Source organism: Suricata suricatta, chromosome 6, assembly GCF_006229205.1.
Source record: "Suricata suricatta isolate VVHF042 chromosome 6, meerkat_22Aug2017_6uvM2_HiC, whole genome shotgun sequence".
NCBI lineage: Eukaryota > Metazoa > Chordata > Mammalia > Carnivora > Herpestidae > Suricata > Suricata suricatta.
The window spans coordinates 51448171-51474806 of NC_043705.1; the positions used below are offsets into that span (position 1 = coordinate 51448171).

The window sequence follows — 26636 nt, forward strand, 5'->3', positions numbered from 1 at the left end:
TCCCTCCCTCCCTCCCCAAAGCAGGCTCCAGGCTCTGAGCTGTCAGCACAGAGCCCTATGTGTGGCCTGAACTCACAAACTGAGAGATTATAACCTGAGCTGAATTCAGATGCTTAAGTGACTGAGCTACCCAGATGCCCCAAGTTAGTGATTTTAAAAGGAAGCAAACTAAGGAGGTTTTTAAAACCTGCTTCTGTTTTTTCTTGTGGAATCTGGAGTAATTTACTGACCCTTGTCATGATTTTTTTTTTTTTCTTACTCACTTTAGCTTTGATACAGAAATAAAGGCTATTTCACTTCTATAGTGGTGAATCATCACATCAAGTGTGAAAGTCATGGAGAATTTTGACTTGTGTGTTTATGTTTAACTGAATTTATTACAGAGGTATGAAAAATGGGTGGCTTTTTAATGTTGACACATGCATTTAATTTATGATAATTACTCATTTTAGTAAATTACATGTTAAGTAAATAATTACTTGTTTTAATGAATAACGTGTTAAGTATGTAAATCCTTGACAATTTTTTTGTCTTCTTGTTCTGTCAGCTACTGAGAAAGGCATGGTAAAGTCTAACATTGAGATTATGGATTGGTCTAGGTCTTGGGCTTGTTAATTTTTTTTTAATCTTTTAAAGCTACTATATTAAGTGTATACAGACTTAATACAATGCTAATGTATTTTTCAACTAATGACGATACAAAATTCCTGTTTCTAACTCTTACTAATATGTCTTGCTTTAAAATCTACTTTTTCTGATACTATTTTGTCCATGCCAGCTTTCTTCTGGTTGGTATATGTTCTTACTTTTTTTTTTAATGTTTATTTTTGAGAGAGAGAGAGAGAAAGAGAGAGAAAGAAAGAGAGAGTGCCAGTGGGGGAGGGGCAGAGAGAGAGGGAGACAAAGAATCTGAAGCAGGCTCCAGGCTCTTGAGTTGTCAGCACAGAGCCCGACCTGGGGCTTGAACTAGTAAGCTGTAAGATCATGACCTAAGCCGAAGTCAGATGCTTAACCCGCTGAGCCACCCAGGTGTTCCTACCTTTTTACTTTTAAGCTTTCTGTGTTATTTTTATTTTTGAGTGAAAAGATTCCCTTCTGACCGTGTTGGTTTTATATTTGGATCAGTTCATTTACACTTAATATAATAGCTGGTATATTTGGATTTATATCATATAACCATCTATTTGACATACTGTTTTTCTTCCCATCTTTCTGATTAATAAAATAATTTCTAATTGAGTTTTCCTTTATAACTTGTTTGTTATACATTTTTCTACTAGTGTTCACTTGCAACTTAAAACATGAGCATAATAAGCTATTACTTTTAACGCTTTCCCCAAAATGGTGGATACTTACCTTTTATATTATTGTTGACAGACAACATAGTTCCACAAATATTTTAAATGCCATGACATAGTTATTATTTTGTGCATTAGATACTCATTACATCTACTATTCGATATCTCCTCTTGGGTGTCTGTTTATGTTTGAGATCCTTTTATTTCTGCTTGAATAATTCCCTTTAGTAATTTTCTTTAAGTGATGACCTGTGGTGATGAATTCCTCAGTACTTGTCTGAATCATTTTAATTTCAGCTTCATTTTCAAGAATGTTTGATAGGCATGGAATTATTATTAATACCATTATTTTTATCACCTTAAAGATATCATTCTGTTTTCTGATTTCTATAACTTCTCTGAGGGGTTCTCTCCTTTCTGGAATTTTAGTGCTTTTTGTCCTTTTTTCCATAGTTCTCTGATGTCTTTAAGAGTGGGACTTTCTAATTTTTCCATCTTTATTTTCTAGTTGTTGTCAGCAGGAACGCTGGGCTGCTGTGGTCTGTTTCGTCCTGTCTGGAAATAGAAGCCATTCCTACTTGAAAGGCTCTTTCTGAAGAAGTGTCTTAGAATCCCTTGAAGTCATTTTGGTTTATCTTCCCTACAAAAAAAATGATATTCTGATAGTCCCCTTGGATTTAACCAATTTGTATTTACTTCTATTTTGTTGATTTAGTTTTGCTTTTGGATAAGAAATTTGAATGATTTTGAGATCTTATACTACACAAAAATGGCTTAAACATGCTTTAATTCAGTGCTTCTTAAATGCTTTGAACCATATGTTTCTGTACACTCAGAAGAATCTCTAATTAAAAGAGTTTCTCCCCAGATGAATACCTGAAACCCTGCACACATTTTGAGGTGACTAAAGAACATTTCTCTTCCCTCCTTTCCTCACTCCGCATCTACCTGTGGATTTCAAGTGAGAATCATTGTGTTAAGTACGTGAAATAAAGGTTGAGGTGAAGGTAAAGATGGCGAGAGTCACTAAATACGTGAGCACTGCTGTTTGTACAGTCACATGTTGGGGAGAAAAGTATGCTGGTTCTGGGATGGGAAGATGTGGATTTGGGTTTGTGGCTCTGCCACTCATGGGACCTGATGGTAGCAGGGTTCTCATTTTTACAGCGCCAGTTACGGTAATACTTCCTAGGACCTACTATGGGAATAAGATGAGAAAACACACAATAAACCATTTTATTTTTTTTATTATTTTTTTTTAAATGTTTTTTATTTATTTTTGAGAGACAGAGAGAGACAGTGCGAGCAGGGGAGGGTCAGAAAGAGAGGGAGACACAGAATCTGAAGCAGGCTTCAGGCTCTGAGCTAGCTGTCAGCACAGAGCCTGACACGGGGCTCGAACCCACAAACCGTGAGATCATGACCTGAGCCGAAGCTGGACGCTCAACCGACTCAGCCACCCAGGTGCCCCAGTAAAGCATTTTATAAGTCAAGAAATTCTGTGCACATAAAAGATAATATGTGGGTTTAGGTATGTATAGATCTATAATATGTGCATACACACACAGGAAGTAATTTCAGCATTTTCTCATGTCTGTTGAAAGAAGTACTTAAAGAGTGTAATGTAGAAGAGAAGGCCTTAGTTCTTGGAGTAGTTTCTTCGGAATTGTGCTTGAAGAATGGAAAGCAGATGACCTAACTTGGAAGTTGGGACAGAAATCAAGGCACTCTCTACTGTCCATCTGGCTCTAGAGTCTTGATCTCGCCAGTACTAACTGGCTCCTGTACTTGTATTTACTTACCTCTAAAATTGGATGCACTTTAAAAAATTTTCAAGAATCTCAAAACATATTTAACACTGCTCTTCAGAGAAGGTTCTTTGTAGACTCATTATTTTTTGTTGTAAAGAAGACAAGTTATAAACCATCAGATTTGGTAATAAGAGCATTATGTTTTTTTTTTTAATTTTTTTTAATGCTTTTTATTTATTTTTGAGAGACAGAGAGAGACAGCTGGAGCAGGGGAGGGTCAAAGAGAGAGGGAGATACAGAATCTGAAACAGGCTCCAGGCTCTGAGCTAGCTGTCATCACAGAGCCCGACGCGGGGCTCGAACCCACGAACCGTGAGATCTGACCTGAGCCGAAGCCGGATGCTTAACCGACTGAGCCACCCAGGCGCCCCAAGAGCATTATGTTGATATCAACAGAATGGTGTTCATGGCACATGTCAGTAAACTTTCAGTCTGGTATTTAGCACCACAGTTAACATGGACCCTTATTGTAGATGCATTATAAAAATCACCCCATGTAAAGACTATGCAGAGTACCTTGAAAAATAGCGGTGCATGTCTTACTGTCCTATAAAAAGATGACCACTGTCATTAAGTTCCCATTTCTATTTAGTTCTGTAAAGTAAGAATTGAATTATATGGATACTGTTGAGAATATGAGGAAATCCATAAACCTTTCCATAGAATAATGGACACATGCACATAAAAAGAGTTTGGCTAACAATTTTAAGGGGTCCCAGAACACCTGAAACCTATTTATGGATTCTTCCTTTGGGACCCAAGTGAACAAACCCCGCTATAAAAAGATGCATTCTTTGTTCTCATTGTCATTGTTTGAAACTACAATATTCATTGCCTCTTCATGCCAGATACTTTAGAAACTAGATGGTTTAGTTTGTTGAGCAAATGGGATTGTTAGTAACCAAATATAATTATGCATACATTGTCTGTGGAGGTTGAGAGTGAAGACTGTAGGGAGAACATTAGCACAAGGATCTCAGTGATTAGGAGAATACAGGAACCGAGTTACTTGAGGTATTTAGAGACCGAGATTAATGAAAAAAGATTTAGAATGTGCACATTGGCGTCAACCATTTCTGTCTGACATGTTCATCAGAAGAGGAATAAGAGTTGGATGAAAGAAATGGTATTAAATCTTTTTGCCACATTAAACTTTTTTGGTTCTTTGAGAAGAAATCCACAGATGTCACAGCATTTCAGTGAAGGTTTGATCTTTCAGAAGTACTGATGAATTTTATAAGCAGAAATTTTCTATGAGTGGCTTCATAGTAAAAAAATGTTGGTTTAATTTACACATGTGTGTGTTTATATTGAGGTTTATTTAGTATGGTTGTAGTTCTGCTCTTTTACTCAATATTTGTTTTCAATTTCCGTGTTACTGGCCTGTAGTGATTTTACAAGAGTACCTGAGTGCTTTTTATTTGGGCAAGAGTAGCAACCGGCGGTGCACCTTCACTGTTCAGGGAGGAAAGGGACTAGCTCTGATGCTCATCTCTACCGGCTGACTCGAGAAAGTGAAAATTTTGAACTGCCTAAGACAAATGTGAATGGCAAAAGGAAGGTCAGAATTCTTAAAGTTGAAATTCAATCATACCATGAACAGTGTTGACACTGTTTAGCAGTACCTTTAATAAAAGTGGGCAGTAAAAGTCACTGGTAAGGTAAAAAAAGATGAATGAAATCAAGGAAGAACTGTTTACTATCCATAAAATAGCAACTACACGTTTTGGCAGGGCTGTGATGAAAAGGGTACTCGTGACCAGCACAGGTGGTGATGAAATTTGATAGAACATTATTAGAGAGCAGTTAGGCAATTTGTAACCCGCTTTCACATTTTTGGACCCATTTCTGGAATTTTGTTCTACAAAATTTTGTTCTACAAAAGGTTTGGTGTAACATTGTTTATAACGCTAAGCTAGAAACTGTCGTAAAGTACAGCAGCACAGGGAGGATAGAGTAAGATGTAGAACATTATATTTGATGGAGTGCAATTAAAAATGGTGCCAAAAATTATAACATGGGAAAGTACTTTTAACAGAAAAACACAGCCTTATCTGTACTTAAGCTGTGATGATCCCTCTATAAGAATTAGCTGTGCACTGAACGAAGACTGGAAGCTGATGGAAGAATGAAAACAAGTTGCTACTTTTAGGTGGTGTCTGGACAGGTGGGATTTACTTAATTGTTACCATTTTCTTCAATAATGATAAATTTTAGACAGCCTTCTAACTTTTATGGGCTTAGGCATTTTTGTGTTTAATACTGAATTCATTGGAAATGGAGATATGTGATATGAGGCCTTTCACCCCCAACCCCCAATAGATAGCTTTTGTTACAAAAACGATTTACTTGGTCACTTATTCTTTCCGTACTGGCTTGAAATGTCACCTTTATTATGTTCTTTCCATGCATCTGCTTCTAGAGTTCATACTCAGTGTTCTGTGTGCCCCTATCCTGCTATTTTAATTATTACGGTTCTGTTTTATGCTTTCCTTTGAGGTAGGGCAAATTCAGACCCCACCCTGCAGAGCCCAAGCATTCTCTTTCTCCAAACTATTTCTAGTCTTGGCTATCTTTTCTTCCAGATGGAAATGATGGAGGCACATGGGACTTCTGTGGTTTGGAATTTATCTTTGCCATTAATAAAATCAATGACACTTCAAGAAAGAGAGCCAGTTTTCAGTGGCCACAGTGGCTAGAAAGACCCCAGTCTGACTCCCAAACTGTCCTTTGGTAATGATTATTTATACTGTGCTTGTTTTTCAGAACGTGTTTAGAACCCCCCTTCAGAATCCTGTTGTGTGTAGTTTCGTCTGAATCTCCTTTGAGCTTTAACTTTCCTGAATGAAAATGTTCTTGTTCTTTCATATACATATTGCCTTTTTCTGGCGTCTTCTTTTGCCAACCCTGCATCCCATTCTTTCCCATGGGGGCTTCTCTCTTAGTTTATGCATCACCCCCTTCCCTTCTCCTCCCATAATACCTTCTGTGCCTTTCTGATCTCCTTGTGATTAGCAAACAAGAGTGCTGCTTTCATTACTGAGTGTTATTCTTAGTGCTAAAGACTGTTGGCATCTCTCTTTAATGGATAGGTCTTATTTCTGGCCTGTTGTTATCTTCTTTTATCAATGTAGAGCACGGTGTGGTCTCAAAAGGAAGGCACATCTGAATTGTAAAACTGTTCTCTTGCAGAGTGGGGAGGTGCATTGCTTAGTAAAGGGTTGAAATTAAACTCCTTTATAAATTGCGGTCCTTGTTCACTCAAACAGATAAAATAGTAATGTGATGGTTGTTTTGAACAGATATAGATTAGATATCCTTTTGATCTGTGAAAAACGTGATCTGGTTATACAATTTGTTTTCTTTACCAAAAAAAAAAGACAAACAAGTCAGGTCAGATTCTGTTCGCAGACAATTAAGTCTCTTTAGCAACCAGGAACATGACTAACACAAGCTGTTCTTCCTTTTTTAGGAAATGGAATTTCATCTAAGTTTCCTCTCTGTCATGTCAGACATTTGTTACTGTTTTTTTGCTTTTCAGATCGTTTTCCTGACTTTTGGGGAAGCTATCATATGGTGCATTTTTCTTGGCATGTTACTTTCTATTGATTACATTTGTGCATGTTTGCACATGCTCACATGCAGAGAAAGGACAATCCAAAATTGTAAACTCATGATTTCTTTCGATGAAACCACAATTTGTGTTTATACCAATTCATAATTAAAGGTAACGTTTCAGGGGCATCTGGATGGCTCTTTGGTTAAGTGTCCAACTACAACTCAGGTCATGATCTTGTGGTTGGTTCATGAGTTCTAGCCCTACACCGGGCTCTGTGCTGACAGCTCAGAGCCTGGAGTCTGCTTTGGATTCTGTGCTCCCTCCCTCTGCTCACCCCCCACTCATGCTCTCTCAAAAATAAATAAACATTAAAAACAAAAAAAAGATAATGCTTTGTGTATGTGATGGACAACAAACTGCCAGGAAAACATAGCTGTTTTATTTGTAAAGTTTAGATGAAATATCCATGTGATTATTGGAGAAAGGAGTTGTGCACTGATTCTGTTTCTGATATCGATTGGCATGGTTCTTGATAGCCTATAGTGTATAGTGCTGATACCCATCAAAGGCAGACAGATGTTGAGACTGTGTAGAATTTCCTCTGTTTCCTTTCCTCCTCTGTCACAGGGGGAGGCACTTGCCAAGAGAGGGTTTGTTTTTGTTGGGTAAGCACACAAAAGCCCAGATGCTTCTCTGCACTGGCCCAAGCTCTGGAGGCCCTCCAAAGTGGGGGACCCTTTCCACCTCCTGGTTTTCATTATCTGGCCACTCCCATAGGCTGGGTGGAATGTACCATCTCCCTGGAGGACTCCCTTTGTATTGTTTTTTTGTATTCGAGTGGAGGGAGTGTCCTTTGAGTCTTTGAGCATCCCATGATGGTCCGGTGGCCTTGTCCATCACTGCTCCTCCCGCAGTTGTAGCGGTGCTGATCTAGCTCCTCCACGCAGCCGCTGGATGATGATGCACTGAAGAGCCCTCACCGGCTGTCTGCTTCCTTGGCATACCTTCCTTCCTTGGTGTGTGCCTCTGGGACCCAAGGGCAGCTCCTCTCCTCTGGACCAGGGCTTTGTGCCAACCAGAAGCTCTCGGGAGAAAGTGTGAGGCCAGGCTGGATGAGAGAGAGGACTTGGAATTCCCTCAGAGAAGACAAATAGCACTTGGAAATAGCACAGCAAGTGTGGGAGCATGTGGTGCTATTTATTTGGCAAAGTTTGTGAATATTTAAAGTTCTTGCAACCTACTGTGATCCACTATAGGGTAAGGCAATAAACAAAAATAATTGTTTTGTACTATGGTTGTATATCAGGAACAGAAAAAATTAATAGAATCAGTGATGTTTGTCAGGTAGGAAATAAAGGACAACAAAGATAAATCACATTTCTTTATCTTTTCTTTTTTTTTTAAATTTTTTAAAATGTTTTTATTTTTGAGAGAAGACAGAGTGCAAGTGGGGGAGGAGCAGAGAGAGGGAGACAGAATTGGAAGCAGGCTCCAGGCTCTGGGCTGTCAGCATAGAGCCTGGTGCAGGGCTCGAACCCACGAACGTGAGATCATAACCTGAACCAAAGTTGGATGCTTAACCAACTGAGCCACTCAGGGACCCCTTGAATCACATTTCTATAGCTAGTAAATTTAAGAAATTTATTCCCTATGCTTTGGACTTCTAAAGGTTTAAAAACAGAAAAACCAGCTCTAACACCCATACTTTAATATATCAGAAAGTGCCTGTCATCGAAAGTGTTTTTTGTCAGGAAGGAGGACTTGTGGCATTTGAGTCTCAACCACGTGAAATGAACATAACAACACTGTTTTGGACCCCAGCCCTTTTTACTGTGTGTTTTTTTTTTTTTAAAGCCAGGACAAGAAAGTGTGATGATTCCTCAACTTACTCATTTTTTAGGGGCAGATGACCGTCTATGCCAAGTTTGGCAAAAATGTTTATCTTCCTAAAGATGCCGAGTTTTACTTTATTTATGATGGATCGCATCAGAGACATATCGTGATTGCGGAGCGCACAGAGGATAACGTTCTCCAGTCCAGCATTCCAGGTGAAGTATAGTCTTTACTCTGCATTTGGGAAATCTGTCTGGAAGCCTCTTTCCTCCAGGGGCATAGGCTGGGAAGAGGACCAGGAGGAGCAAGTAAACAGTGCTCCAAGTGGGATGGGTGAGGGCGAGAGGTGGAGAGGGGGTGGGGGAAAGGAGAGGACAGAACCCCTGAGGACATGCACACTGGGTCATCTCGCTGCGGTTCGAGCTGTGTCAGTTTTGCCTTAGATTGGGCAGCCCCACCCTGCCGTTGCACCCAACTTTCACATTTGGCTCCGTTTTGGGTGTAGTCGAATGGAGGAGTCACTCCATCTTAGGATCACCTCCTGTTGTCCCGGGCCCTACATCCAAGATGGCTCAGACAGAACTGAGGTGCGGCCAGTAGGTTTTCATTCTTGCTGCCTCCTTCCCCTACACGGAGTCTGGAAGCCCAGTGTCTGCTTCTCTCCTGCTTGCTCGTTTTGGTGGCTGGGCTTCCCTCCATGGCACTCTATGTATCTAGACTTTTCTTCACCAGATCTCAGGCTCCATAACTTTCTCTTCCCACCACCCAAATGTCATGTTCAGAAACTTGTCATTCTTCTACATGTCTTCTTCGATTACCATGGTGACAGATGACAAATTAATTTCATGTTAATGTTAGTTAAGAGCTAAATAATTCTCAGAGGCAGTTGTTTTTGAAACTTCATTGGAGTGTGGGTTATGTATCAGAGACATCAGGCCCTGAGTGTAATGAAGATGTTACTATTCGCAGGAGGCCAGGATTTTGTTGTTTGGTTTATTGATGGGTTTTGTTTTTTAAGCTAAACGCATCTTTTAGGCCCTCTTAATTGCATTGTGGAGGGAACTTTCAGGTTTTTTTTTTTTTTATGGGTAAGATTGGCCTCATTTTTAGAGGAAGATACCTTTTTTTTTTTAAGTATTTCATATTTTTTGATAGAGATGATGTGAGTAGGGCAGAGGGGGAGAGAGGAAGAATCCAAAACAGGCTCTACACGGAGCACAGAGCCAGCCATGGGGCTGGAATTCTACGACCCTGGGATCGTGGCCTGAGCTGAAATAAAGAGTCAGATGCTCATCAGACTGAGTTACCTGGATGCTCCCAGGGGGAGGCTATTTCTTCTTCTTTTTTTAAATTTTTTAATGTTTATTTTTCAGAGAGAAAGAAACAGAGCATGAGGTGGGGAGGGGCAGAGAGAGAGAGAGAGGGAGACACTGAATCGGAAGCAGGCTCCAGGCTCGGAGTTGTCAGCACAGAACTCGATGCAGGGTTCGAACCCACGAACCATGAGATCATGACCTGAGCTCAGCTGACTGAGCCGCCCAGGTGCCCCAGAGGAAGGATATTTCTAAGTGCTTCTGCGCACTATCCGTTACATGTGGGAAGAAGGTAGACAACACACATGCAAACAACACAGTGGGAATTGCAGACATGTGCAAAGGCCCTTCAGCCTTACCTCTCGGCGTGGTCATCAGATCAATCTGTTGTCCCCTTTCTGATGCCATTTTAAGGCGATTTTAAGCACTTCTTTCTCTGGCCCAGTAACTTCCATCCTCAGAAGAAAAAAAGCCAAGCCTCCGTAATGGCGCAGAGTCACTCTGGCTCTATCTCTTGAGCCTTTGTCTTTCTGCCTTGGCATTTACGTTGATGTCTTTACTGCCTTTTGCTTCTCCCTCCTTACTCAATTTTCCCTTAGGAAGCCTCTTACAGAGGAAGAATGAAAGTAATAACAAACGTGCAAATCCTAATATCAAAACTTAGGTTATTCTCCTTACTTGGACCTAGGGGTTATCCTCCCTCCCATTCCTTGTATGTTAAAGAAAATCTTTTTGATAAGGTCACCTATTTTGAAGTGAGGGGTCTTACCTTTGCTTTATCAGATTCCGTACAGGCAGGTGACAGTCCCTGTTTCTGAACTGTAAATGTCTCCCATTGCAGCTTTCCCATGATAACCTTTCAGAAGTATGTAGAGTGGATTTCTGTAGTATGTCCTGGAAGGTTATAGTCTGGGGAGGTGGGCAGCATTCCATGTGTGCACCAGTGGGCCATTGTTTTTTAATAATATAGTTTATTTTCAGATTGGTTTCCATACAAAACCTAGTGCTCATCCCGACAAGTGCCTTCCTCAATGCCCATTGCCCACTTTCCCCTCTCTCCCACCTCCCATCAACGCTCACTTTGTTCTCAGTATTTAAAATTTTTTTTAACGTTTTATTTATTTTTGATACAGAGAGAGACAGAGCATGAGAGGGGGAGGTGCAGAGAGAGGAGACACAGAACCGGAAACAGGCTCCAGGTTCTGAGCTAGCCGTTAGCACAGAGCCTGATGCGGGGCTCGAACCCACAAATGTGAGATCTGACCTGAGCCAAAGTCAGAGGCTTAACCGACTGAGCCACCCAGGCGCCCCTGTTCTCAGTATTTAAGAGTCTCTTATGGTTTGCCTGTCTCCCTCTCTGTATCTATTTCCCCCCTCCCCTCCCCCATGGGCTTCTGTTAAGTTTCTCCTGCTCCACCTATGAGTGAAAAACATATGGTGTCTGTCTTTTTCTGCCTGACTGACTTCTCTTAGCCTAATACCCTCCAGTTCCACCGACGTTGCTACAAATGGCCAGGTTTCATTCAGTGGATCATTTTTAAAGAGGTGATGTGGAATGGCAGTAGTTCTCACTTAGTAAATGGAGATGCTCGTGTTCCTGTGAAGGCTCCAATTAGCCATTTGTTTGGCTATGATGCTAATAATCCCAGAAGTTTGGTGGTACAAATTCCTGAAGATTGTGGCAAGTGTAGCATAAAAGGTACCTGGGTAGTGGTGCTCCCACCTTGAGAAGATGAAGGAGGAGTGTAAGAAGGAGGGGTGGGTGGCAGGATTAGAGGACCGCTCACACCACAAGTATTAAGAACACCTCCAAGACACAGAGGCTCTTCTCAGAAGTGGTACGGGTGCGGGGCTGTGAACAACGCATGTGAATTTTTCTGTTGAGTTGTCTTCACTTACCGTAACTCATATTCCAAGGACCTCTGTGGAGCTACTTTGTAAAACTATCATCAAAATAAATACCTAGGAGTGCCTGGGTGGCTCAGTCGGTTAAGCAGCCGACTTCAGCTTAGGTCATGATCTTGTGGTTCATGGGTTCGAGCCCCGCATCAGGCTCTGTGCTGACAGCTTGGAGCCTGGAGCCTGGTTCAGATTCTGTGTCTCCCTCTCTCTCTACACCCCTCTCCCACTCATGCTCTGTCTCTGTCTCAAAAATAAACTGTATATAAAAAATTTTTTTAAACCTAGAAATGGAAGAGGCAAGAGGCAGTGACTGAGCAGGAAAAGGCAAAGGTCTTTAAAATGACAAAGTAGAATTCAGTGTTTGAGGTAGAAGTACAGGTGAAGGTAGGCTGAATAGCCGTAGTAGATAATGATAAGAAAATAGACACTGAAATGCTCAGAGCTTAAAAAGATCAGTTTTAAAATCGGGAGTCACTGAAAGAAAATGGAACCCCTGTTACTTTGGCCCCATGAGCGTAGCAGCATTTCAAGATGACTGGCGGTCTTTCCCTTCAGCCTTGCTCTCCTGGGGCATGTGGTCCGCTTAGGCAGTGCAGTGAGACTAGCGACCGCCGACGGGGTGAGCACCTCACGCAGACTCCAGGTGACCTGTTTACTGTCTTGTTGTCCAGGCCACGGGCTTCAGGAGACGGTGATGGTATCTGTGTGCCTCTGCTCCGAAGGTTACTCCCCGGTGATCATGGGCTCTGGCTCGGTGGCCTACGTGGACAACATGGCCTGCAGGCTGGCTCGTTTGCTGGTCACCCAGGCCGGTCGCCTCACAGCCGGTAGTCATCACACCTTGCTGACCCCGTTTGCCGTGACGGTGGGAGCGTTGCCCGCTTTGGATGAAGAGCTCGTGCTGGCTCTGACCCATCTGGAGTTGCCTCTTGGGTGGACTGTCTTGGGAAATTCTTCACTTGAAGGTGGGTGCGCACCAGAACATTCAGATGTCTTTTCTCTTTGTGCCTTACAACTGGTTGTCTGTCTCCGTGAGTTGATTTTCCTGGCCTTTTTTTGACCTGAGCCTCACTCTGAAATGGCCGGCTTCCCTGAGGTCCTGGGTCCCTCATCTCTGTGCTGGTTGATGCTCTTCGTCTCCATTCTAGGCGGTGAGGAACTTTGCCTGAAAGAGGGAAGGACCGTTGCTCCCGGGTAGGGTCTTGTGCCAGCCGCTTTGGGCTATGGTTCTACTTCCCTTGGTACCTGTTCTTGCTATGAGCTTGAGGCGCTATTTATAAGTAGGTAGAGACATCAGGCAAGGAGTAACAAGCCGTAAGCTCTGTGGAACTGAGCTGTGGAAATGAGGCCATGCCGGATCTAAAACCAATATGTTGACATTTTAAAAATGTCGGTGTCACTGAGAGTATCCAAATGTTTGTACTAACTTTTGAAGATACCTCTGGAATGATTCCTATTTATTGAAAGACTGTATGGACTCTCTTCTTTTTTTTAAATATTTACTTATTTTTAAGAGGTAAATGGTGAGCAGGGGAGGGGCAGGGGGAGGGCAGAGGATCTGAAACAGGCTCCATGCTGACAGCAGGGAGCCTGATGCGGAGCTCAAACTCATGAATTGTGAGATCATGACCTGTGTCAAAGTCCCATGCTCAGCCAACAGAGCTCTCTAGGTGCCCTAAGGCTGAATAGACTCTTGACACCAACCATTTGTGTGTGAACAAAGATGGATGTTTTGCATACATCCACGCAAGGCATGAGGATAAACTGTTCAGTATCCATCTTATGGTGATACAAATCACAGAATTTTATTAGAAATAGATGTTGTTAGGGGCGCCTGGGGGGCTAAGTCAGTTAAGCTTCCAACTTTAGGTGACGATATCGTGGTTCATGAGTTCGAGCCCCATGTTGGGTTCTGTGCTGACTGCTCAGAGCTTGGAACCTGCTTCAGATTCTGTGTCTCCCTCTATTTTTGCTCCTCCCCTACTCATTCTCTCTTTCTCGCTCTCTCCCCCCTAAAAGAAATAAAACCTTAAAAAATTTATAAAATAGATGTTCTATATTAAATACACACATACTATTGTTGTCTTTGTGTATTGCATACTTTAGTTTAATGGTTGGATGATGTTATTTTTAAGAGTTTCTGCTTCCTGATGAATTCTGATTACAGGCTGATGTAAATTTGATCATAGATAAGATGAAGTGCACTAATCTAGGTAAAGGGGTATGATTTTTGTAAACAGAATCATAAGGCCATAAGTCACAGAGAGGATCTTTGTTTCTCTTTTTTCCATCAGGGTTAAAGTAAAGCTCTCTTGGGAAATTAAACATGTTTCTTACTCCATAAGAGCTTGGATGAGACAAGTCCCTGTCCTGGCTCAGGGTTGAGCTCTGTCTGACTCCTGCGTGCTGTGCTTAGCTGTATGGTAGCTGGTCCATGTGTATGGAGGGCTGAGTGCCCCGGGGGAGTAGGAGGTGTCTGTTCTCCTCACCCTGATCTCCAAGGACCTACCAAATGGTTTGGAGCATATCAAGTGTTCAAGAAGTATTTGTCATATGAGCAAAGATTGTATTTTGGGACCTGGAAAAGGAAATCACACATTCTAGATCCCACTATTGTAATTCATATATATGAAAAAATGTACATGTTTTCTGGCTAAGGAGCTTTATTCATAGATGTATATGTGTATGCTTATATACATAAACACAAACATAGATACACGAGCATGCTCCTATACATTCTTACATGTACATGTAAGTTCATATATACGTCTATATACATATATGTTCATTTGTATATATATATGTTTTCTGGATAAGGAACTTTGTTTTCTTAAGCCTCTTGGCTTTTTTAAAAAAGACTCTCACATTGGAGGGTATTTTTGGAAGGCAGACTCATTTTGGCAAAGGCATAAAGTTTTCATAATGTCTCACCAGTCACTGCACGCGGGCACAAGTAAAGCACATGAATAACTTAAACGTGGAGCCTTCAAAATGGGATTCATGTTACCCACGTGCTATCTTTTCATCCAAAACTTTAGGAATGAATTAAGATTTTCTAACTTTTCATCTGTGGATTGGCAATAGTACATGTATATAATTTTCTCTGGGGGGTGTATGTATATGCAGTCATTTTGCTGATATATGTAATAAAATAAGTTGGGCAAACAGTAGGCTAATTATCAAGTTGGCAAGGGTTCCCTTACAGCCATTTTCATTGTTATTTGGAAATGTATTCATGTTCTTTAAGCTTCCCTTGGTCACAATCTTTTGTTTATCCATATCTTTATAGTAGACAGATTTATGTCACCAAGAGGTTCTTTCCTTTGCATGGTGAGATATAAATGGGAGAACAATTCTAGTGTCCCAAAGAATCTGTGTTTGGGAGCTGGGTTCAAATCCTAACCCTGTGGCTTCCTGGTTTTGAGGCATTTTGGGCAAGTTACTTCAGCTCTAATGTCATGTAGTTTAATTTCTAAAATGAAGCATTATAGTACTCACCTCATTGGCTTGTTATAACGATTAAATTAGATAATGCATAGTGAATTTTCTACAACAGTGTCTGAAAATACTACATTCTTGCGGAATATGATTTTCATGGGTGTATGTGAGTGGATTTCCATATATAGAATATATTGTTTGTGCATATATAGAATGCAAATTATACTTGGTCTGGACAAATGAGGCTACAAAGGATAAAATACTGGTATTATAAACATTTCCTTGAAAATTTCTAGGAACTTTTCTTGACATTCTGTTGGAATGGTTTATAGTACTTGAGGTAACATTGCCTGCAGCCTAGACTTATAATGGAACTTGTCTGTAACATCACTGTTCAGGGATGGGGTTAACAGCCCTTTTTCTTTTGGCTCCTTTCAGTGGATGAATTCTTCTACCCTGTCTTCAAGTTTAAGTTCATTGATCACACTTCTTCCATTTGATGTTGTCTGTTATTGAATGTCTGGTCAATTTTTTTTTTTTTTAAGTAGGCCCCACGTCCAGCATGGAGCCTAATGTGGGGCTTGAACTCAAAACCCTGAGATCTAGAACTGAGTCAAGATCAAGAGTCAAATGCTTAACAAACTGAGCCACCCAGGTGCCCCTGCTGTTGAATCTTGTTATTGAATTTTCATTTCATTTGTTGTATTCTTGAGCTCTATGATTTCTGGTTGGTACTTGTTTGTATTTTCTATTTTGTTGTTGAAATTATCATTTGTTCACATGTTGCCCTCCTGCCCTTGGAGAGGATCGTTTTGACTATTATTGGTCATTATTATCACTCTCTTTTGGATAAATCACTTCATTCCATTAAGATTGGTTTCTGGGACTTTATCGTGTTTTGTTCAGAACCTATTCTCCTGTTTCTTCATTTTCCTTGACTCTCTTAGGTGAAATAGAAACCTCTCCCAGCCTTGACAGACAGGTCTCCTAAAGATGAACCTTGTTTTTTGTTTGTTTGTTTTTTAAATTTTTTTAATGTTTTATTTATTTTTGAGACAGATTCACAGCATGAGCGGGGAGGGGCAGAGAAAGAGAGAGACACAGAATCGGAAGCAGGCTTCAGGCTCTGAGTTGTCAGCACAGAGCCTGATGCAGGGCTCGAACCCACAAATGTGAGATCGTGACCTGAGCCGAAGTGGAGGCTCAACCGAACGAGCCACCCAGGTGCCCCAAGATGAACCTTGTTTATCAGCCTAGCCCAAGTGCCTGGTTGCCTCTCAAACTTTAGTGATGGCCCAGGCTGCGATCTTTGTTCTTAGTGGCTCCCAGGCATTGATGGTGTGTATAGGCCCATTATATCCTGAAGGGAAGGCTCTCAATCATCACCTAGATGCAGGCTGATTAGAAACCTGATGCTTAGGCACAAGCTGGGAGAATATGCAGTCAAATGTCTCGCACGGAAGGAATAGCAGGTGGGCATTTTTTGTTGACTCTCTCTGAGCTGAACCCTGGGGGGATAGTTGCAGCCAGTGCTTCTGTGTGAACCCATTAATAACTAATTCGTTATCCACGGCCATCCTCTGGGTGTCATGAATGCAAGCCACATTGGCTGTGAGAGCTAGGCAATCTAGGGAGCTGTCCCTTGGGTGACAGCTATAAAACCTGGGGTGCCAAATGTGTGTACAAGTTGCTTCCAGAGAGATGCTGGTGACCTGGCTTTGTGTTTGGAATGAATGTGCGGGGAATTGCCCATTGGCTCCTGTGGGGTCCAGGGAGGATCACAATCAGCTCCTAGATGCATGCTAATTAGAAAGTGGACCCTTCCCCATAGCAGTTCATAAAGTATGCAGTCAAATCTCTTCCAGGGAAAGACTGAGAGATGTGTGTGTTTATGCCTGCTTCCTCTATGCTTAGCCCTGCGGAGATAGTTTTGTCTGTCTGTTAGGAAGTGTGTCTTTTTTTGCTATAGTCCCGTAGGACTCATGGATACAAGCAAGCCTCATTGGCTTTCACAGCTAGCCGAAAGCTTGAAAAGTTGGGGTGCTCGATGTGATCCAAACCTTCCATTCCTTAGGAGGAAGCTGGGAGTTGGGGTTCCCTTCTGATTGTATTGCGCTTTGCCAGGGCTAGAGTTCATGGTGTGTGTGTCTCAGCCGTTTGTACCTGTTCTGATGTGGGTGTTTTCTCATGCACCCTGTGCATAGGAGTTGTTCCCTTAATTCTTGGATTTCTCTTGGGGAATTTCTGTGTGTGTAGCTTTATATTTGGTCCTTCCATGGGAGGAGGGGTGTCCTATGTCAAGATCTTGGTCTCTCATTTTCACTTTAGTGGAGTTTTAATGTGAGCAGTTTGGAATCTTTTACATGCTCAATACATCATTTCCTCATGCACCTATTTTATTCATGTTGCCTGTCTTCAAGGTAGAAAAATAAACTGAGTAACTGTGGCATAGGCCTACTGAACTTTTTGTGTGTTAAGTGATAGTGGAATCATCAGTCGAAAACAACTTTTTTTCCTCTAGTAATTATTTTTCCTACCATTTACCCAGAAACTATTTAAAACTTCACCATTTGCACTTAAAAATTCTTAGGTGTTTTTTATTTATGCTTTTTTGCCAGATAAATGGATGTGCTGATGAGTGTTAATTGATTTCTGTAATGACTTTGTTTTGGAAAAATCTGATGGAAGCCTTACTGGGAAGCATTACTGTATTTCTTCAGTTTTTACATTTTGTGATCCCTCATTTTTTTGTCTTTTTAATCACTGAGCATTATCAGGAAGGCTGAACTGGAGAAGGGCCAGTTTGAGCAGAGTGTTGTGTCTCACAAAGAAAAGCAGAGACTTTTCTTGGTCCTCCTTCTTACCTGTCAGTACTCACAGTGCAACTTTATCATATGTTCTAGGGAAGGAAATGTCCCTCGTTTTATTTAATTTTGTACCATAAATAAAATTGGATTTCTAGTTCATAAACCCAGTTCTCTCTGTGAAATAGCTTTCATGATAAAGGGTTTAAAAAAAATTTTTTTTAGCATTTATTTATTTTTGAGACAGAGACAAAGCATGAGCAGGGAGGGGCAGAGAGAGAGGGAGACCCAGAATCTGAGGCAGGCTCCAGGCTCTGACCTGTCAGCACAGAGCTTGATGTGGGGCTCGAACTTATGGACCACGAGATCATGACCTGAGCCAAAGTCAGACGCTTAACCAACTGAACCACCCAGGCGCCCCTCATGATAAAAGCTTTTGCAGGATCTCAGGACCCTATATTTGCAGTAAAACCTGGAGTATAGCCATATATCTAATAAGATGTTACAATTGATCTTTTTCTGTTTTGGGTATTTTTCTTGGTGGGTTTTGCTGTTTTTTTTTCGTTTTTGGACAGAGAGTTTTCCTCAGAGATTGGCGTAATTTTGACAATTAGATTAACTGGGATAAAATACTTTGTTTCTTTCTGTTGGTGCTCTGATAACTCGTGAGTTAGTCTACCCTTCCTGCTCAACCATGTTACTTCACCTGTGTTCCCAGAAGCCCAACATGCCTGGAAAGCACCCTACCAGCTCTAGTAAGAAGACTACCATTTGAGTAAAGAGCCCAAAGGGACTAGAAATACCATCTCAGAGGACTGATGTCATTGCCTTTAGGAACATAATCACTCCTATCCCAACTTAGGGAATAAGTAGATGGTGTCCTGCTTATGCTTTCTAGGAAAAATAAGCCCACTTACATTAAAAACAAACTCTTATAAAGAGGCTCTCTCTCAGTATATATTTACGTTTATAAACTAGTATGTGTAGGGGTACCTGGCTGTCTCGGTTGGTGGAGTGTGTGACTCTTGATCTCAGGGTTGTGAGTTTGAGCCCCACATTGGGTGTGTGGTGATTGCTTAAAAATAAAATCTTTAAGAAAATAGATAAACCAAAATGTAGCATCAATTTTCAGAATCAAGACATTTTTTTGCTGAAGTAAATTATGAGGAAAGTGAATTTGGACTTTTCTGTAGTTCTCTAGGTAAAGTGATTCATATGTTCGAAGGTCTCATTATAGGTGCAAATTTTGAGTTATGGAAAAGATGGAACCCTTTATTATTCCAATTATGAAAACATAAAATCTGTTTTTCCAGCTTCATTGAGATATAGTTGACACATAACAGTGGGTAAGTTTAAGATGTACACTGTGTTGGCTAATGCATTTATGTGATTTCTGCTATAGCATTACATAACAGCTACATCCTGTTACATAATTACTATTTCCTTTTTGTGGTGGGAACATTTAAGAAAAGTGATACAATGAATTCAATCTGCAGGGCATACATTATATAATTTTTAAAAAATCTTTTATTGTTTGTTTATATTTTAGAGAGAGTGTGTGAGCAGGGGAGGGGCAGAGAGAGAGGGAGACACAGAATCCCAAGCACACTCCAGGCTCCCAGCTCTCAACCCAGAGCCCTATGCGGGTTTTGAACCCACAAGCTGGGAGATCATGACCTGAGCTGAAGTCGGATGCTCAACTGACTGAGCTACCCAGACTCCCCACATTGTATAATTTTTAATTAAAAAAAGAAAATTCTATCTGTTATGTTAAAGGTTAAACTTTACTCCTGCCTTTTTAGTTGATTCTATGAATGGAAGAAAGTTTTAGGAGAGCCAACTGAGTCTTTGAAACTTTGCTGCAGGTCTGTCTTGGACCTAAACACAACTGCTATTTAGGGAACCAGCATCTCTTTCTAGAGCTGTCCCCAAAAAAGTAATGGGTGGAACTGGTAGGGCCCACTGAAAGCAGCTTAGAGAATTTATTAATTTAATTATTGATTTCCAAGATGAGACTGTTTGAGAATCCAGTAATTAAAGAAATGTATTAGTTGCAGAGTACATGTTGTAAGGGTACGTCTAAGTAGTATCGGTCTGTGCAAAAGCCAGTCACATTGTAGTTAATAGTGACTTACAGGAAAAGTAGAAGCCGTGTGAAGGACCATAAGTTTATTGGCGAGGTCACATTCTGATTAAGAAGGGCGGTTGGTGTGATGCTGTGCTCTGGTTTGTTAATAGGATCTTCGTAAATTAGTTCCCCTTGAAGGAGAATGTTTGCTTTTTCACGCTTGACAACTAAGGAGGGGAAAAGGAAGAGAAATGCAGAAGGCCAGAAGAACTTTGGAAGGAAGTTTATAAACGTGGGGGTCATTCAGCAATTGCTAAAACTTGTCTTGATTCTTTAGTGTTACTTTAAGGAGTTTAAAGAGCAGTTTTGTTTTAGGAAAAGCCATTAATTGATGATTAAAGGTTCTTAACTAAAGACTCAGTGGGAACTGTCACTTTTCTGTGACACCGATATCATGCTTCAAGTCACATACCCAGAATCCTCACCTTCTTTCTAGGCAAAAGCAGAAGGAAGTGTGTGGGCCAGTAATGTTTGACAAAGGAAAATATCTGTTGACCTTTCTTTGAATAGAGGAAAGAGAAGTGTAACCAGTAAGAAGCAAGATTTGTTTAACACTTGAAATAGAGCTTGGCCGGTGTTTTTATCCTTCAGTACAATTTGCTGGTTGTATAAATAGAAAAAATAGAGCAAGTCTCAGGAGAATAGCTCTGTTGGTTGGCTTCACCTTGTGTTCTAGGTATTACTAGCCAGGAGATGGGATGTCGAACTTGAAGACTGACTTCCTGTCCCACAGACTGTGACAGGTCAGCTCTGTTTTTGAGCCCCAAAGCTTTGTATTGGATACCAAGTTTGAAGTAACATCAGCTGGTGTCCTACAGTGGATAGGAAACCCATAACAGACAGATTTATTACAAAATGCAGGTTTTGAACAGTTTGGAAATTAATGCTTGACAGGTATCCACTAACTCTGAGGTTTTAAATGTTCTTGGAAATCTTGGCATTTTTTAAGCAGTTACATACACAATATTACTTACTAGCCTTGTGTTACTTCGATAATATCTCATGGAACAAATATCTCCACACTTCCTTTTCTGACATTTTAAGCTGGAATTCTATTCCTCCAGTTGCTAAGGTAACCTGCATGAGTGCTAGTGGTGGAGAGAATGTGTTTTAGAATAGGTTCCATGTTAATTTGGTAGAAGTGTTACACATTTCTTAGGCATGTGTACAAATACGCATTGTTTGTGAAGTTTTAAATCATTATTTTTAAGTAATCTCTACACCCAATGGAGGACTTGAACTGACAGCCTTGAGATCAAGAGTTGCATGCTCCACCGGCTGAGCCATCCAGGTACCCCTGCTATTTTAAATTTTTAAGAATGTTTTCTATGTCTTCCATCCCTTTTTTTTTTTAGCCATTAATTTTTAAGGAATGGGTTTTCTGGCAGTAAAGAATTTAATATGGAATTGAACTCTCAAGGAAAAGGAACCCCTCATCAAGTAATTTGAATTTATTTTTCAGTTAAAGTCTTATTAAGCACATTTTCTCTTTAAGGTATTCTGTTTTAAAGAAGAGAAGGCAGCTGAAAGTTTCCCTTAAGAAATAAGCTTCCTACTGGGGCACTTGGGTGGCTCAGTTGGTTAAGCCTCCGACTTCGGCTCAGGTCAGATCTCGCGTCCGTGGGTTCAGGCCCCGCGTCAGGCTCTGTGCTGACAGCTAGCTCAGAGCCTGGAGCCTGCTTCCGGTTCTGTGTCTCTTTCTGTCTCTGCCCCTCCCCCTCTCATGCCCTGTCTCTCTCTGTATCAAAAATAAATAAAACATTAAAAAAAAAAGTTTAAAAAAAATAAAAAAAAAGAAATAAGCTTCCTACTTTTATCTGGCATGAATGGTCCCTAGATTGGGATTGAGAATTACATATTTGTTCTCACATCAGGGACAGAACAGAGGGGTGTATTCAGGTTATGTGCTCCCTCTCTTATAATTGTCATGGAAAAATGTTAAGTGGAAATCTTATTTTTTCAAACGCCCTACCCTAACATGCCTCCTAAAGGATTTAGGACAATGAAAGATTTTGAGATTTACGTCTGGGTGGTCGTGTCTCATCCCCACTTCTCTCATCTGGAAACCCTTCAAACAGCAGGATACATAGGACCGTTTTTGATTGCACTCAGAGGACTAACATTGAATTTGAAAACTACAGTATCCAAGGATTCTGCTAATACTCCTGGAGAGGAAAATACAATTTTTGCTTTTTTCCCTAGATTTGAATGCTAGCAGCTGTCCTTGTATTACTTTATTTTCAAAATATAAATAATTGGCTTTACAACTACCAAGGCTTGTAGGTTTAAAGGCTGATGATTGAAGAGATAGGTGGGACAGACTTGGAAAAGAGGAAATGTTCTTAGGGAAATGACCAACCTGTGTCCTTTGGCAGTGACCTGCTCTACGGGGTCCCTGTGAACTTGAAAAGACCTTGTCTTAACTCTTTAAAAGGTGGACCTTTATGTGATGATGAATCTTTTGTAATCCTGCCCTGAATTTTAGTTCATAGTGTTGCTCACATCCTTGTTTCTCTGCCCTACATTTGTAGTCTACTTTAATTTGTAGCCCTGTAATGAGACTGTGTGTGTGTGTGTGTGTGTGTGTGTGTGTGTGTGTGTGTGTGTTGACCTATCTGACCAACATGTGCAGAGTGGGATATGAGCCCACACCCTGAGGATTGGTGTGGCTTAGTCCTTGATGCTTGGTTTCCTCACTCTCGCTTTGTGGACTTAAGTTCTATCTTCACTGCCCTTTTTGTTTTTGCCATCTTTTACATAATCATTCCATTGCCGTTAAGAATTTGAGTTTTGGAGGTGGAAAAGTCTGCGTTCACATACCCGGTTCTCCATTTAGTATCTGAATGAGCTTGGACAATTGCATGATGGTGTCACACCTCAGTTTCTGCTTCTGTTAGTGGGGATAATAAGAGGACTTACCTTGTACAGTGGCTGCCAGGATCAAATAAGATAATGTATGTAAGTCGCTTAATAAATGTTACATGAAAACAAGGAACGTAGCATTCTTACAGTCACTGGTGACTATTGGGCATGAAATAAAAAAGGTGGTTGTATTGGTTGGTTTGTTTGCTTTCATTCGTATGTAACAGTCACTCATGAGGACTTCTGGTGAGCTTTTTCAACCTCCCCGCTCTCAGCCTCCTCCCACAAAGGGAGCACCTTAAACACCAGTTTCCTATTTTATTTATCCCATCTAGCTCCCTCTTCTCTGCTCACCAGAATATCCCTTGCTGAGTGTTCCCCTTGTGCTGAAAGATGGGATGAGGTCTCCCCACTGATGTTGTAACTCATAACCATGGAGTTAACTATTTCTCACTCTAGCCCTGTGCACTCGGGGCTCTGGCTTCCGGTGCAGGTGAGGCCAGTGAGTGGCCCTGCCTAGCTCTAGCCTAGAGCTTGCTTGGTTGTGCTTCCATTCAGACTCCCAGTGCAGATTCAAAGGGCCATTGCCAAGATTTGATGAACTTTGAGTGTTTTTTGCTTGTCGATAATAAAGTTAGATGGTAATGTATTTTCATTTGTCTCGTAAACAGAACAGGGTTTTTGGAGGGGCAGTTGGAAGGGTCCCTGGCAATCCCACAGGCTCCCCTGTGGTGTGAGGGGAAAGAATGCTCAGTACATAGTAGGTTGTCAGCAAATATTGAATGAATGAATAGAGAACACAAATGAGAGCTTGGAGAAATATTAACATGATTAAAAAAACTCTAGTGCACAGTCTGGAGGGGAGGTAGGACATAATTGTTCCTTCTGGTACCTGATGACCGCCTGCTGCCCAAAGCATGGGGCTCTAGCCCATTTGTCTTAATGGCACATCTGGTGTCCTACATCGATGCAATTATAGTGCCCTCCTGAGCAGACGGCTGGTTCTCTTAAATTATGCTTTTAAATTATAACCAGAGGAAAACTGTTGTGCAGTATATCATGTCTCTCTTTAGTGATCATTGTACTTTTTGTATGAAAAAGAGCAAATGTGTACTACCAGTAAGTCCCCCCAGTACTGGCTTTCATAGTTCCTGAGAACCCTGTCTCGTGTGGTGTTTCCATTACATGACCCTGACCATTCTGGGTAGTAGGCTGGGAAGGTAACACTTGGCTTCTCCAATCAAGCAACTTAAAAAACCTGACAATTAAGTGACCTTTCCAGAGCTACATCTCTCTGTGTTCAAATCCAGATTTTTGTCCACCTTTGTGCTGTGCACTGTTGTGTTTTTCTTCTTAACATAGAATATCGATGCCCACATTGTATACTTCAGTCTGGACATGTCCCCAGATAGTGAAATCCAGAAATTGGATGGCCATCTTTGAGTTCTGATAGGGACTTTTTAATGTTTCAACTCTTTCAGTACTAGTTCCACAAGGTAAAATAAAGTGTTAGCCAACCTTTAAGAGATGCAAACTCCATAAAGTGCATTCCAGTATTATATATCTCAATGTGAATTTTATGCAGTGATACTATGTGATTGGTGTTTCCCCAGATTTTCAGTCAGCATTTATCATTGGAGTGTCTCCTCTATGTCTGATGCAGAAGCTAAATTTCAGTAGCAAGAACGCACCTTTATGCTTGTTACTGTCCTTCTGGCTTGGGCTTTATGACCCAGCCATGCCTGCCGTGTTGGTATTGTGCTCTTTGGGTGTTCTGTTTTCTTATCTTTCCTATGAACCTGTTTGTATTTGCAATTCCTGTCCTAGACTCAACAATCTCTGATCTTGTGTGTGGAAGGCTGATTTTTTTTCTTTACACACCACAGTTCTGATGACACCGCTTAAATGAAAGATACCATAATACCCAATCCTCCCATTTCATTGAGAGTCTTGGGGGGAAAAAAAAAGGAGACTGTCATGTCAGATATTCTCGCCTATGCTCCGTAGAATTATCAGGATATTTTTTTCACCCTCTTTACTTTCTGTTCATCATTTTGGCATTGTATAAACACCTGTAAACTTTCAAATCATGATACATGATGGGGGCTGATGAACCTGCAAAGTAGTTTCCTTATTTCTAGTCATACTCATTGTATCTAAGCCTAGACCTGTAGCTCATCATGCAGTGACTTCACGAGCCAGGTATTTATTCTGAGCAGAAGCGGGTTGACAGCCTGCTATTCAAAGGCAAGGGACCATGTCCATCTTTGCGTCCACAGGGTCGGGCATATAGTCCTACCTTCATTCAGCGTTTGTCTACTGAATGGCTTAGATGCAGAAATTGGCACCTCCCTACGTATGTATACGGTTTTGAAAATGAGAATACAACTAATTTTAATGATTTGGTTATATGTGAGTCAGAAAAGTCTTTTGTTATTCACAAACTTGCAGGGTTGAATACATTTCAATGACCTCACTTACAAGTTATGAAATACTAGTAAGTCCCACAAAGTAGAAGTACTTCTGAATTTAATTTGTATTTAGAAATATTCGCTTCTAGATTATTGTCCCCATCACATTTATCTTTAATATTTTGCTTTCAGTGCTTAAGGATATATCTTGTTTTGGTAGCAGGTATCGTAGAATAAAAATAACTTGGGACAGTCACAAACTTTTTTGTTATTGGTGAAATGTTTTTGATAATAGACTTTTTAAAAAAAATTATTTTTTATTTTTTTTATTGTCATTACTATACAGTGTAGTCTTGGCTTCAGGAGTAGAACCCAGTGATTCATCTCTTACATCTGACACCCGGCACTCATCCTGAAACATGCCCTCCTTAATGCCTGTCACCATGTAGCCCTCCCCCCCCAAACCCTCAGTGTTCTCTGTATTTAAGGGTTTCTTATGGTTTGTCTCCCTCTCTGTTTTTATCTTATTTTTTCCTTCCCTTCCCCTGTGTTTATCAGTAAAGTTTCTCCAATTCCACATATGAATTAAGTCCTAAGATATCTGTCTTTTTCTGACTTATTTTGTTTTAGCTAATAGATCTTAAGAGATGATTGGGAAGACAGTGGTGTAAAAAGAAAGCAGAGATAACCACTTACTTACTGAAAGTAGCAGATCTTAACCCTAACGTTGCATCAGCATCACTTGGGAATCTTGAGAAAAAAGTTAATGTGTGAGTCCCACCACCAGAAATTGTTTAAAAAAAAAAATTTTTTTTAACATTTATTTATTTATTTTTGAGAGACAGAGAGAGACAGATCATGAGCAGGGGAGAGGCAGACGCAGAATCGGAAGGAGGTTCCAGGCTCTGAGCCGCCAGAACAGAGCCTGATGTGGGGCTCGAACCCACAAACTGAGATCATGACCTGAGCCGAAGTCGGACACTCAACTGACTGAGCCACCCAGGCGCCCCCAGAAATTCTGTTTTAATCGTCCTGGGGAGAGTCTTAAACACAACTCTCTGCATGTGGGGCGAGAGACATATGGGTGCCATTGGACCCCGAAGAAGCAAAGTCCCACCCATGGTCCCCTGCGTCTCCCAGAGAGACCATGCTGATTTGTATAATAATCCTTTACTTGCTTTTCCTTGAAGTTCTGCTAACTATGTATTCCTAAAAAGTATGCTTTAGTTTTTAGTTTTTAAAATTTTGTAAATTGAAACACATTCCTTGTATTCTTT

General features: G+C 40.9%; 1 protein-coding gene across 2 annotated transcripts in view; it reads left to right on the forward strand.

Annotated features, from left to right (window-relative positions):
• The window catches only part of ARHGEF28 (Rho guanine nucleotide exchange factor 28), a 237089-nt gene that overhangs the window by 51846 nt on the left and 158607 nt on the right, over positions 1 to 26636 (forward strand). The window contains exons 2-3 of one of the 2 annotated variants that reach the window (XM_029942435.1): positions 8523 to 8716; positions 12388 to 12681. In XM_029942435.1, coding sequence (XP_029798295.1) covers positions 8575 to 8716; positions 12388 to 12681 — 436 coding nt within the window. In that variant the 5' untranslated portion in view covers positions 8523 to 8574. Of the gene's footprint in view, positions 1 to 8511; positions 8717 to 12387; positions 12682 to 26636 lie in introns of those variants that run through there. The other variant, XM_029942436.1, reaches the window with a different exon arrangement.